This window comes from Lygodium microphyllum, unplaced genomic scaffold (genome assembly GCF_053477565.2).
Source record: "Lygodium microphyllum isolate KBCC unplaced genomic scaffold, Lygodium_microphyllum_v1.1.10 scaffold_45, whole genome shotgun sequence".
In the NCBI taxonomy this organism is placed as follows: domain Eukaryota; kingdom Viridiplantae; phylum Streptophyta; class Polypodiopsida; order Schizaeales; family Lygodiaceae; genus Lygodium; species Lygodium microphyllum.
This window is the reverse complement of record NW_028229528.1, coordinates 1,071,298-1,085,880: the sequence shown is the minus strand read 5'-3', so window position 1 is coordinate 1,085,880 and position 14,583 is coordinate 1,071,298. Positions and strand designations below refer to the sequence as shown.

The window sequence follows — 14,583 nt, the reverse complement described above, 5'->3', positions numbered from 1 at the left end:
GCTCAAAATCAACATAACGAAAACAAGGCAACTCATGTGTCCCAACTGGCCATGCCACAAAGAAACACTTGGCTGCTCGATCATGGCAACAACATGGTCAAGCACACTAGATACATGAAGAGGATACAAAGTATCACTCTTGCACCCTCTGGCAATCACTCTAGATCCGTTACAGATCTTTCATTTTCCATCACCAAAGGTAGTATAAAAATGATCATCATCTAGCTACCTTGTGCTAATCAAGCTCTTCTTGAGCTGAGGTACATACCGTACATGCTGAAGTGTGAAGACAAAGCCATGCTGAAACTGCAACTACACACTACCAATACCTGCAATGTCACCTACATAGTTGTCCCCAAGATGGACAACACCATGTCGACCCCCTATATAGTCAAAGAACCACTCACGATGGGAGGGTAACATGAAAAGAAGCACGTGAATCGAGAATCGAGGTATGCATGTCATCATATGTATCTGCAAGTAAAGCATGTGTACTAAAGTGTGAAGAGACAAAGAATACATCACTCCCACTATCACTGTCTTCTTAGGCTAACTGTCTTTTTTCTCTTCCTTGCTATCATCTGTCTTCTTGCCCTTTCCTTTCTCTTTCATCCATTTGTAGCAGTCACGTTTAAAGTGACCCTTCTTGCCACAATGATGGCGTTCAACATCTTTGCCACATGATTTACTACGTCCCTTGCTATCATATTTGCCTTTTTGCTGTGATCTGCCCCTAGTAGGCAAAGCACTAGAAAACTTACCAGATGCATTGTTCTGCCGATTCATTTCTTCCATGACTAGAGCACTCTCTACATCAACATACAAAAGGATCACATTAGAATTGCTCATAGCAGTCCTGAATGTATCCCAAATCTCTCGTAGAGTGTAAAGCAAGAAAGTAGCCTTAAATTCCTCATCAATCATGAACTTCGAGGCAACCAGCTGGCTGAAAATAGAGCTAAACTCACTCAAGTAAGTAGACATTGTTGTACCCTCTTTCATACGCAAATCCATAAGCTTTTTCAGCCAATATACTTTGCTTGCAGCACTCTTTTGTACATAAGTGTTCTTCTAGGATATACAGAATCCAAACCTTCAATGTTAAACAACAAGGCATCAGAAATCGATAGCTCGATGGTTGAGCATGCAAGCTCATTTAATTCATCCCAATCTTCCTATTCCATGTCCACGGGCTTTGCCCCTTTGGTTTTGATCGTCTTTGCCTACTTTTGCAACAAGATATTGTAGCACTGCTTTTGCCAACTGCAAAGTTATGTGCTCATTCAAGCTTCTTTATGTGCATTAGATTACTGCTGTCATTGCTGCCAGCCATGATTTTCAGCCCAAATGTGACCAAAAAACCAGCAAATGCAAGCCCAAACTGTCACCCAAGTGACCAAGGTACAAACAAGTACCAACCAGCAATAAATAACCATGTAGAAGCACAGATTTCAGATCTGCAATTAAATTTTCAGAAGCACCAAACCATGTGCTACAGCATTCCACAACTGCTTACAGTTGTTCCAAGGGCATATGCATCACATTACATGAGAAATTCCAAATTTTAGCTGCAATTTCTGTTGTACATGTACCCACGAGCATAAAATTTGACACGCACGGTCAAGATCCCCAAGATTTTTGTGCTCAAAGCATCAACCGCACATCTGCATTTTCTCTGTCATGCATAGAACAGGCCAATTTTTCCAAAAATAGAGTAATTTCAGTAAAACCCCCAAAATTTACCAAGTGTTGATGTCCATATTGCATGGAATTGAACTTGCATATATATAAAATGACAAAATGCTGCATAGAGTTTTCCCAAACTGCAAAAGCCCCAAATTGCACGGGGTCCAATGTGCATCAATATCGAGAAATTGGGTAAATTTCAGCCCAATTCCTACATGTACATGAAAATCCCTAAATGTCAAGGACAAAATGTCACAAATTCCTGCAATTTCTGAGACAAATATCACTGTTGCAACTTGCTCGTACCAAATTTGGACAAATCCCCAAATTTTGCAAGTCCTGCGTGCACTAATTTCAGTGAAATTGAAGAATTTCACTAAAAATGTGAAAGACCCCAAAATTCCGGGGCAAATGTGCACCGACTTTGCAATTTTTGAGTCAGATTGTCCAATTCTGCGTTGGGATCCCCAAATTTGAGAAAAGCCCCACATTTCTGGGCCCAAATCTGCACAAAATCCTGACTGTGACTGTGCCTACATGCATGAACGCCCCTCATTGGGTAAAAGGAGTTTCAAGAAGAAATTGATTTTGGAAGAAAATTATGACAGGTCCGTTGACCCGCTGAACTGTGCTGCCACACGTGTCGTCAGCGCCGTGCAGCGCACCTCCAGTCCTGTCAGCTACTACCCGTCACGTTTCTGCACAGGTCTACTGCCTTGCAAGGGCCGTCTGTCAAGCACCGTCCGTCAACTCGTTTGCGACTACTCTTCAACAGCTGTTGTCGCCTATCCAGCCCGCCTGAACCATTGGCAATCTACCCCTACCTGACGCCAAACGTTGCCTAGTCACCATGCTGGTCACCCTCTGCGCACGTGGTCTTTTGCCTCAGCCCAACACACAAATCGTTAAGAACTCCGGTTGTTTTCTGGTCTTGTTAGATCTCGGGAAACGCACAGAACCTGATGACACTGATACGAGTTTGTAGTGGCGGGTCAAACACGAAGATCGAGACAGTAGGTGTTCCTTAGGTGCGGAGAGACAGAGAGAGTGAGAGCGAGCAAAGCAGAGAGTGTGCACGTTTGTAGGTACAATGATGAGAGTGTACCTTTAGGTTTTTAGATCGATATATATGTGGAAGTACAAGTGCTAAGGGTGTGTTCACATTCGAGCACATTTAAAGGCATGAGGCCTTTATTCCCAACAGTAGGAGGATATGGATTGGGTGTCGTCACGTAGCAGGCACTAGGCGGAGCACGGCATCACGGAGCCTTTCCAACGGACCTTCTAGCACCGCCTATGGGATAGTTGGAGGCCGAGGAGGGTATCATATTTCTTATGGCTGGTGGCACATGGAGGCTTGGCAGTCGGAAGTTGGCTTCTCTAGACGCAGAAGAAGAGAGGTTGTATGCACTGCAGGCAATAGCCTTTGGAAACACCAAAGCACTGCCTTTTCTTGTGTGAGGCGGCGCAGCTCGTGTGGAGAGGTGCATGCCGCATCCTTCCTCGTATAGCACCCAGCCTTGGATGTATCTCATGGGGAGCTTTCTGCTAGCACGCAATCAGCCAAGACCGCCACCTTCATATGAGGTCGGGATGCAAGACAATATTCATTATTGAGGCAGGGTCATGCGCAATGGTTGGTTTGGAGGCTCTACCCATCCGCCAAGTACTTAAGCCCACAGCAGACCACTCTGAGATATGGGAGATCATAGGGAGTCTTACTGGTTACCATATCTGAAAGGGCGCGGTGTCAGGAAGCTTTCAGCGGAGAGAGACTTTTTGTACAGGCGACTTTAGCAGAGCTCTGGACCTCCATCATCCACTCCCTCCGCGGCCGATGGGATCAGGTGTAGGGCGAATCCAAGGCTTGTCAGGAGCTCCGATGTCATTTCATGCGCACTTGGGTCATTCCAGGGTAGAGTCATGCGCAATGATCGGTTTGGAGGCTCTACCCATCCCCTAAGTACTTGAGCCCACAGCAGACCACTATGAGATATGGGAGATCATAGGGAGTCTTACTGGTTGGCGTATCTGAAAGGGCGTAGTGTCAGGAGGCTTTCAGTGGAGAGAGACTTTCTATACATGCGACTTTAGTAGAGCTCTGGACCTCCATCATCCACTCCCTCTGCGGCCGATGGGATCAGGTGCAGGGCGAATCCAGGGCTCGTCAGGAGCTCCGATGTCATTTCATGCGCACTTGGGGCGGCCAAGACCTATTTTTCGTGATGCAAGCAAGCAGCCCCAGATGGCGATACACCCCCCCTCCATGGCTTCTTGCCCCCATCCCCCCCAGACCGCCTTGAGAGGCTTGTATACATGATGTACTTGTGACTTTCATCAGCTCCAGCTAATCTGTTGAGCATGAGCACTCTGTTGTAACCAGTTTTTCTGAGTGATATAATCAGCCACATTTTACTTGCAAAAAAAAAGATCTAATTATTGTATTATTTCTGGCCTATTTAGGCTGTCTACCCCAAGTCATAGTTACTTCAGTTTTCGTGCAGGTTGAGAGAGATCTTTGGCTGGTTATACTCACACAGACCTTGTACATATTTGCCTTCCATGTTCAGTATTATACTCTCTCTCTCTCTCTCTCTCTCTCTCTCTCTCTCTCTCTCTCTCTCTCTCCACTTCTTTCTTTCACTCCGGTCATATGCTTCTGCATACGCTACACTCTGACACAGTCACACAAGTTTGCATTCCAGTAAATATATTTCCAAAATCTTACAGGATGGGCAGGCCTATCCTTCTAAACAGCCCATTGCATGTGCATGCATTATCAATCTCCTCCTAACAACCTAGAAGCATCTACCTTAGAACCTTTTGCAAGCTTTGCCAAACTCATAGCAAGCTGTGAAGAAAGTATGATATGAGGAGGGTAGTCAGCCTTACGGTGAAGGTCCACCTTATAGATGTTGTCTAGTGTCCTCTAAGAGAAAGAAGACTCCTTGAAGCCCTCCTTTATGAAAAGCTTCCAAGTCTGCCCATCTGGTGTGAGCCCTCGAACCATCAGGTTGACCAAAAGAAACTAGCTTTGCCACTCCAGATCAATAATTCCCAAGCCTTCTCTACTATCAAACCACAGAAGTTCCGGACTAGGTGGCCTATTTAGGAAACACAAGATGATGAGAAGCACCAAGAAGAAGTTGTACAGCAAGCCATCACCAATAAGACCTAGTTAACCCTAGAGCTTGTTGGCCCACATACTCCAATAGGTAAGCTTCTACCAGATAGTCTTTATCACAGGTACAAACTGTTGGGCTGCTACCATGTCAAACCCCACTTGGAACCCTAGGTCTTTGACTGTCTATCCCTCACTTACCCGTGTAAAGGCGAAGTTAGATCCCCAATCAAAGTCAAATCAGCAAGGAAGCCAACTACTTGTGCCAATCAATTTTTGCCCCTCAACCAAGCTAGAGTTCAATTCCTCAAACATCTCCCTCTGTTATCTACAAAATAGCCTACTAGAGACAAATTAGGTGAGTTGAGATGCCTGGAATAGAGGAATTTCTAGCCAACTAAACCACTAGCAATGGTTTTGTATTTTTATTTGTTATGCTTTGTCTTATCATAAATTTGATTCTATCAGCATACTAGCACGTCATTAGTCTGTTATGTCCTACGTGAAGATGTTAAGTGGCATTTTTTCTTTCACACTCACCCTAGATATGGTCATTGTGCAATGTGCATTAGAGGCATGCCTACTTCCTCTTGCCTCCTGTCTACATGAATATTAATAATGGGCATAAGTACATGGTGCTCCGTTGATCCTATGAGCAACAGATGTAACACAGGCATGCTAATTAGACTTAACATGAAAATTCCTTGGACCTCATATAAAACCAGATCCTCTGATGAAAAAAATCAGAAGAGGAAAAAACATGTATGAAATACACCTAGCTAACCGCTTGTAGGCAGTTTGTAGTTTTAGATTAAAGGTCTTGAAAACATCTAATACAATGCTACCTGATTAATATCATATATGCAGCTTACGGTTAATTCCACTTCCATTCATATAGATTTTCAGGGATTTTCTCTAAATCAGCATTGAAGTTAGGTCCTACATAGTCTGCTCCTATTCTTAAATCATTTTTGTATTGCTCATTAAATGATACAATCAATGATTATCGTCAATAAAACACCAAAGCAAAAAGCAAAGTGATATCTTGCAGGATTTCCTTCTATAAGCTTGATTCCACTACCATTTCAAAATAGAAATCATTTCATTGATTCAATATGCAAGGCATTTGTAAACCCTCTATGTGAATCGCCATTACTTTTGCTACACCAGGTTTGATATATGATTTACCTTTCTACATCTTCTGGCAAGGTCATCTCCAACTCTGGAGGTGGACAAAATATTATTGGAAAAAGTTGCAGGCCCACCAATTGCCGAATAGCCTTGATCGGCTTATTTGCCCTAAATATTCTATCTATCTGCAAATACAAAGAGTAATCTTTATAATTCACAAGCTTATCAGAATATAACATGAGTGCTATGACTTGTGAAATCCTGTTCGATAAACCCACCTCTCGTCCAATGCGCTCTCGGCTGATTTTGCACCTCAGTGCCAGCCTAATATCCAGATCAACAGCAGCTTTAATATCAGCATGGAGCTCATAATCAAGGCTTGCAACTGCTTTTTTGCCACCAAAGATAAACAGAAGGCATTTATGGCGTTACCACACCACCATATTTCTGTTAAGTTTAATTGGATGGCATTGCCTCACAGTCATGCAATCAAAGAAAAAGTGTCTCCACGTCAAAGACCAAAAAAGAAAATAAAACCACATGCACACACACATACATACGCACGCACACACACACACATGCACGCACATGCAACCACACATACATGCACACACAATGATTTGTAGGACCATGTACAAAAGCCAAAGCCAATGTTTGTGTTTGCCGATTTCATTTAGGATAGCTTTCCAAGCATAAATCTGCACTAAATGTGTCACTCCAGCCTTTTTTAATATTCCCACATCCAAATATTTTCCTGAAACTTGGTCAGAGATGTAAGACACAGCCCTTCTAGAGCATGTTCCTCCTCTGTTGCACATCAAAAATTTTCTTGTTCAGCAACAGTGCACACTGTTTAACATTTCCAATATAGATCATTTGAATGTAAACTCAAAAAGTTGTTTACAATGGTGTAGTTTTGCCAGAGTCTACCACATGATAACTCATGAAGTTAAGAAAAGCAGTTAAATAGTAAACTGCTCATTTAAATATAGGCAAATTTGACAATTCACTCCAACCACACCCACATTTGCAGCAGAAGCCCCAAACTTGTCCATTGCAATATATATCCAAAAGTCTAAAATCAAACTATCAACATCAAAATGAACACGTGTCCTGGTGTTATTCTTGCATCAGGGGACTTTCATCCTTCAATACAGATGATCAAGTTTGAGACTTGAAACCAAGTGATTTTGGACGACACAATGTTGCAGTCCACCATGGCCTAGTATTATATTGATGGCGTTCAGCAAAGCATCATTCATGGAGTGAGTACAAAATCCATCTGAGTAATTGAATTAGGCAATTCTATAGAAAATCTCTGAGAGAGACCATCTCAATGGCATTCAGGATGAGCTTGGTACTCCTAAGAAAATAAGAAAGTTATCATAACATTCCATGTCAAATTGACTAGAATCATGAATCCAATTCTCCTCCTCCTAAAGTCCAAAATACTAAAGTTTCAAGCTGTGTTACACTATCATGTACTCAAGTGTCTGCATCTGACTTGCAGAACCTACATGCAAACTGTACTCTGCCATCTCTCAAGACATGTAAGTCTACAAACGTTCAACATTGATGCCATGGGGCATTGGGGAGTCCATCAAATTTTAACCTCGGAGAAAAAAGGTAACTTGCCATATCCAAAGGTGATTGCAACACCTTCCTAGTGTCCAATCTACACACGAGACACAACACAAGCCATATCCACAAACATGAGAGAAATGGACATCTGACTCACCTCCCAACCATAGAGCCCAACGGGCTCACCTCTAAGCCTAGGAGCTAGCAACAAACCAAGTCACAACCACATCCCAAAAATTGGCATCCCATGCCAACAGCCCACATTGCTCCAAGGTACAAATGCATCAACCTAAAGGCCAAGAGTCCAAGAGTGGTGATCACACAATGATGTGTAGAATAGGGCCTCAAGACCTATAAATAGGACTCGGCCTAACCCCTGAAGTGCCCTTAATGCATTCGCATTGAGTCACTTCATGACCACATTAAACAATGCAATAGTCCAATAGCACCCATCCAAATGTCTAAGGATGTAACACTTTCCCCTTTATGCATGATTGTTGACGTCTTCAGCGATATCTTCAAGAATGAAATTGAAAAATGGCTATTCAATGAGCATACCAACTTCGATGTAGCCTCAACCTCCGTGAGATTCTTCCACTTGACCAAATACTCGGCATATAGGGTCCAATAAGAATGTTTTATTCTATGGTCAAGAACCGATTCAAGTCTGAGTGGAATATAATGAGCAATGTCCTCTAGTCGAACGATTTACAATTTCCACAATTAGTAATGTATGTTTACCTTGCCTTAGTCGTTCTTTCAAATGGCTCACAGAACACCATATAAATTCGAATGCATGGAGGTAAATCTTAAGTCCTTAGACATGCTACTTATCTTCTTCGTAACTTGGAAAGAACCATAGTACCTCAAAGATAATTTATAACATTTGGCAATAGTCATTGAATCGGTGTCCCTAGGGACTTTAAGGCAAACCCACATGCCCTCTTGGAGCTCTCAAGGAGTGATTTTGGTTAGAATAAAACATGGCACCATCCTGGATTATTTTAATGCTTTCCCTCGCAATCATCAACATCCCCTACATATCGTGTAAAAAAGTCAACCACGAACTAAATTTTCATCCCCTTTAGCACAACAACAATCAATCATTTTGGCTCATAATTGTACATGAGCTTAAACAAGCTATACCCAATAGCCGAATACTTAGCACTATCATAAGCAAGCTTGATCAAAGGAAGGTAACGCTCCCAATCAAATTCTCTACAGGAGACATACGCATGTTGCACATCCTCCATAGTTTGATTTATTCTCTTAATCTGTCCATTGGTCTCAAGATGCCCCCAAGACGATCTCGACAATTGAGTCTCCAATTTCTAAAAGACTGTTTACCAAAAATGACCAGTAAACTTAGAACCACAATCAAGTGACTATTTCCCTAGACAAACCATAAAGTCTATACAATTGCTCATCAAAGAGACTAGCCAATTTGTGCTCTTGAAGGGCGTCTATCAAAATCATCAAGCCTTTTTTGTCAATTGGTGGATTGTGACCCAAATTACATCATGATCTCGATTCATATAGGGTAATTCTACACCAAAATCCATAGAAATGCTAACATTGCGAGAACTCATGCTCATAAGAATTAATCAAAGTCCTCATGTGTGACCAATAAATGTATCAAGCAACCAAGACCAAAGTTTGGTGTGCGTTAAAAGTCCCACCCCTAGCAAACCATTACACTCCATACAAAATCCATATATCCTCAACAAGCACATACAATTTGCCTTGTTTGAACAACTATCCATTCCGAATGGAATACTTTTCCACCATCATTCTCTCAACAATCAACTCTCAAGCGTCCTGACCACCAAGGTTGCCTTGACTACTAGGTCTATCATAACGACATGAATTTTTTATGCTTTACTTAGCATTTGATTAGTTATTAATGCAAAAATGAGGTTCGGATGTGAAGTGCAAGTTAGTTAGGTCACAGGGACAGCCTAAGTAGCCCAAGTGAGCAATGGGTTTCACTAGCAAAAGTTGTATAAACTTATGCTCAACCAGTAGTTGTGGGCATAGTTATCTCCGTGCGTCGTACGGTACTAATCGTACCATACGATCCATACTCTACGGTACCATACGGATCCGAATGAAAAAACAAGCCGATCTTGGCCACCGCGTCTACACGTTCTCCCTCTGCTTTAATCCAGCACATTCCGCCTGCATGGCACTTTTCGGGGGTTGGGAAGCCTTGGATACCTCATCTCACACCCTTTACTCCCCCCCCCCCCCAAGCGTTCCTTGGATTCCATCCAGCTGGCAGCCCTCTTTGACTCTTGACCCCTCTTTGACCGTTTGACCCTTCCCTCATCTACAAAAGGTGCTCCTCTCCTCCATGCTTCCACACCAATTCAGCAAGCATTTTCCATTCTCATCTTCCTCTCTTGGATCTTGAATTGACTTGTGATTTGTCATTCTCATCTCCCATCCCCTCTTTCCCACACCCTATCAAAGCATTTGCCATTCTCGAATCTCATCTCCCATCCCTCTCTATCCCACACCCTATCAAAGCATTTGCCATTCTCATCTCCCATCCCCTCTCTCTCACTCTTGCTCCTTCAACCTTTCCCCAACCCTCGTCCCTCTCCCTCTCTTTCAACTTTCAAGTTTCAAGAGTCAAGACTCAAGCATCTCACTCCCCCCCCCCTCTCTCTCTCTCTCTCTCTTTTTTCGTAATCTCTCTCTCTCTCTCTCTCTCTCTCTCTCTCTCTCTCTCTCTCTCTCTCTCTCTCTCTCAGATAATTGAATTAAGTAGAAAATATTTACATCAGACCATTAGGTCAGCAAAGGGGGAAAAAAAATACACTTGAAAGTCTACCACAACTGTAACACACAAATGTCACTCAGAAAGGACGGTTGGAGTGGAGTGAACAATATCCAGCCAGGGAGTAGCAATGTCAAGAAGAACTAGATCTACTAAGACCATAGAAGAGATCTGCCATAGTACTAGACCACCAACACGTGTCACATGACCATGGATACCCAACACTGAATCAAAAATGAAGGCATTCCGAGTATGCCATATATGCCACAAGGCTATCCATTTAAGGAAATGGAAAAGGCAGGAAAAATCTGAGAGCAAAGAGGGCGAAGAAGTCATTTTTCCCATAATCCAGGAACAAACCGATATCTAATGCTGAGTTGCCACGAACCACCACAAGAAACAAAACTCCAAATCTGTCTAGCAACAAGGCAAGAGACAAAGAGATGAAGCATTGTTTCATCACATGTAGTGCAGAATACACAATGACCAGCTGAGATCTTGCGGGCACGTAGCACATCGCAAGTTGGAAGACCCCCAATAAGCAGCCTCCACATGAACACTTTACCCTGATATGGAACCTTAGTCTTCCAGAGCTGGATGAATCTTTCCTGCCACTTCTTTTTGCTATCCCGAATACGCCATAATTTATTTGCCTTTCTCGTGACCCATCTCTTGACCTCCACCATTTGATGATAAATCTGGTTAGCTAACCTTTTCTCAAAATCATCAAGAATCACAAACTTCCAATCATGCCAAGGAGACAATGGTTGTAATATTGGCAGAGGGGAGATCCTCAAAAGCCTATCCTGTATAGACGACCAAATGTCATGATAATCTCGAGGTACTCGAAAGTGTTGACGGATACGCTGAAAAGAATAAAGACAAGCCTGTCCAAGAATGACACCATCATGGACTGTCTGCAACCCCAATCGATCCATCCGATTGAACTTATCTCTATGCAAATATTTATCAAGCCAATCCAACAACCTGGAAGTAGCCAGTACTTCACTTTGCATCGAATTCTCCTCCTTATGAAAATCAGGAGGGCATCAAACTGCAAAACGTAACATCGCCTGCCAAGATGCGATCAAATGAGAAAGGAGAAAAAACTAGAAGACCTTGATGGGTCTTATGGAATTAAGCGCATGCCACCAAGAAGCATGAATAATTGTGCTACCATGAGAGATTCCAGTCTTTTCTATAAAACATTTTGCAACATCTGACCAGGGATGTCTCTCTTTACATAGTGCCTGCAAAAGTGCTAGCCTCAAGGCTGCCATATGCAGGTTAACATCCAACAAAGCTAATCCCCCCATCCTTTTAGGAGTAGTAATATGCTGCCACGAAATCACACCTGGCCCAAGCGATTTCCTTTCTTTTTCCACAACATGAATCAGATGGGTTGAACCAGTTCAAGAAGAAACTTCTTGGTCCAAGGAAGGAGAGGCAAGAAAAACGAAACCATGTTGATCATGATGCATTGAGCAACCTTAAGTCTCACATGAAAAGGCCAGCCTTCGGACTTTCAGTACATGAACCGATCATGAATACGGGATGGCATCCAATCCAACAATGCACAGAGAGCTACATTCACGCCAATAGGATAACCCAAGTGTCTGATTATGTTTCGCTTAGGAATCACAATTCCATGCTAGCCCAAGGCCTGCAAATCATTTTCCATGCAAGAAAGGAGTGTAGATTTCTGAGTATTAATATGAAGTCCCGAAGCCATCACCAAATATTCCATGCAACCATTGCTTGATTGACATTCGAGCGATCAGCCTTAAGAAACATGAAGGAATCATCTGCCAAAGATTCCCCCAAAAGTTGGGCCCCACTCGGAAGAGTTAGACCAACAATCTCACCTTGATCAGCCAACTTGTCCAACAATGAAAGCATCGGGTGACTGACTAAGGCAAACAGCAAAGGGCTAAGAGGACAGGCTTGCCCAAGAGACTGGGATAAGGCAATTTTATCAGTGATCTCTCCATTAAGTGCGATGCGGGCTACAGCACCCTAACTAATGGTATCCACAAGAGAAATCATACGAGGCCCAAATCCCATGGTGGTCATTAGTTGCCTCAAAAAAGACCAGCTAACATGATAAAATGCCTTTTCAATATCAAGCTAGAGCAGCATCACAACCTATTGGGCTAAAGCTTTAGCATAGTCAAAATCCCTAGTTGAACATTCAAAATGTTGTGCATTATATTCCGTCCCTTAATGAAACCGTATTGACATGGATGAATCAACTGCGGAAATACTTTTTGCAATCTATTGGCAATGATTTTAGAAAATATTTTATATAAGGAACCCATAACAAAAATGGGTCTCCATTGTTTCAAGAAGGATGGAGAGGGAACTTTAGGCAGTAATCGAATGGCAGCAATCTTCCAGTCTGAAGGCATCTCCCCAGAATTCCACACTTGCTGACACAGAGGAGATAATGGGTCCTTGAGTTACTCTACATGGGTCGAAAATAGCTCGTTAGGAAGTCCATCCAAGCCAAGGCTTTTCCTTTAAGGCAAATGAGACAGCACCTCTTACACTTTCTCCGCCAAAATATCGGCCTCCATCAAATCAACCCATTCTAGATTGACATGATTACCCACCACATTGCAAATAGATCAATGAGCAGAGAGAACTGCATTTGAAAGAATCTCCTTTTGGCCCAACAATGTTTTATAAAAGTCAACACACATTTGAATGATGGAAGCATGTTCAATCACCATAACACCTTGCTCATTCATCAAACAAACAATATTTTCTCCAGCGTATTTCTTGTGCAGTCGAGCAAAAATTGATGGGATTGATTGTTATTGTCGTGTAAAGCGTCCGCTCTTGCCAGCAATTTGTATTTCGTATATTCCTCTTCCTATAAAGATTGAACTCTACCTTTCAACCATTCAATGCATGTGAGCAAGTCATCAGTGGAGTCCCCCGACTGACACAAAGACAACAAGTGGGTCAACAATGATTGTGCATGTCACAATTCAGCGCGTAAAGAGGAGGCATGCTGAATACCATATTGTCACGATAAGGATTGGGCATTATCCCTAAAACCAGCCCATGCTTCGATCCCTTCATAGAGGACCCTGGAGCTAAAAGAAGCAATCAATTGCTGAATACATTCCAAAAACCGAATTTGCAGCAGAAAGGATTGATTGAAGCAAAGAGGCAAACAGGTAAGGAGAGCCTTAAAGGCATGAACAGGTCTGTGATTCAGCTCCAGGACCAAAGGATAGTGGTCTGACAAAACATACTATCTCTCCACCCACATATCAATAACTTCAGGAAGAAAAGAATCACTCTGACAAATATGGATCCAATCCAATCGGAGCCAAGTATTTGGATGTTGAAAAGAGCAATAAGTATATCCAATCTGAGAAGGATACATCCAAGACCACATGTCCTGTTTCAAAGATACAGCTGCTAGAGCATCCCAAGCTTGTCGTTGAGGACCATCCATGATCGAGTGTTGTGCAGTCGCTTGATCCATAGATACGCATGCATTAAAGTCACCCATGACAAAGCTTGAACGAGCCATGGCAAGACAGTGAAAATCATCCCAGAGTTGACGACATTCGTGCAGAAGGAGCATACACCCCCACTAGCCACAAAATCTCTCCCTCTATAAGATTTCTGGAATCATATATCTACCGCGATGGTCCTAAGAAACCAGGGAAGGTTGCAGAGAGGCTTTAATAGTCAACATAACTCCAAATTTATGTGGAGCCCGACCACTAAAAAAAAACTAAATAATCCTTGTATACATAGGTAGATCTTGCCAAAGCATGTTGTTTATGCTCCACAACACAAAAAACATCCCAATTTCCAGTCAACACAACTTTTCACAACCGATAATGCTTACTGCCCGAAGAAACACCTTTCACATTCCATAAAGAAATTCTCATGATAAAACATAGAAAGAAACTACTAAACCATCCCTTTGCCTTTCCCTTTCATTTCAACAACTTTAGCGGCCTAAAATTTCTCCATCTCACTTCAAATCACGTCTACCAAATCTGCTCTCTGCAAACTAGCAGTCAAATCACGGGAAGGAAACTGTTGTTGCTGAGAACGAAAAACATCACGAGGGGGTAGAAGCCTCCCACGCGCATCAAAGCGCAAAGCAGAATCAAAAGCCCTTTTTTCCTCTGCAACGGTTGCAAGAGAACGCGAGGGTTGAGGTTTCATGTAGTAACCCCTACCTCTACGTTGAAAAGTTTAAGTAATAGGCTGCAAAGGTGGATGGGCAGCAAACAAATGAGGCTCCTGTCTA

The 14,583-nt window shown here is 42.6% G+C and overlaps 1 protein-coding gene across 3 annotated transcripts in view; it reads right to left on the bottom strand.

Annotated features, from left to right (window-relative positions):
- Window positions 1-14,583, bottom strand: part of LOC148008928 (CCA tRNA nucleotidyltransferase, mitochondrial-like) — a 136,457-nt gene that overhangs the window by 21,193 nt on the left and 100,681 nt on the right. For all 3 annotated transcript variants that reach the window (XM_087673898.1, XM_087673897.1, XM_087673899.1), the window contains 2 exons: window positions 6,217-6,323; window positions 5,996-6,123 (listed from right to left, as the gene is read on the bottom strand). In XM_087673898.1, the coding sequence (XP_087530024.1) occupies window positions 5,996-6,123; window positions 6,217-6,323 (235 nt within the window). The remainder of the gene's footprint in view (window positions 1-5,995; window positions 6,124-6,216; window positions 6,324-14,583) is intronic.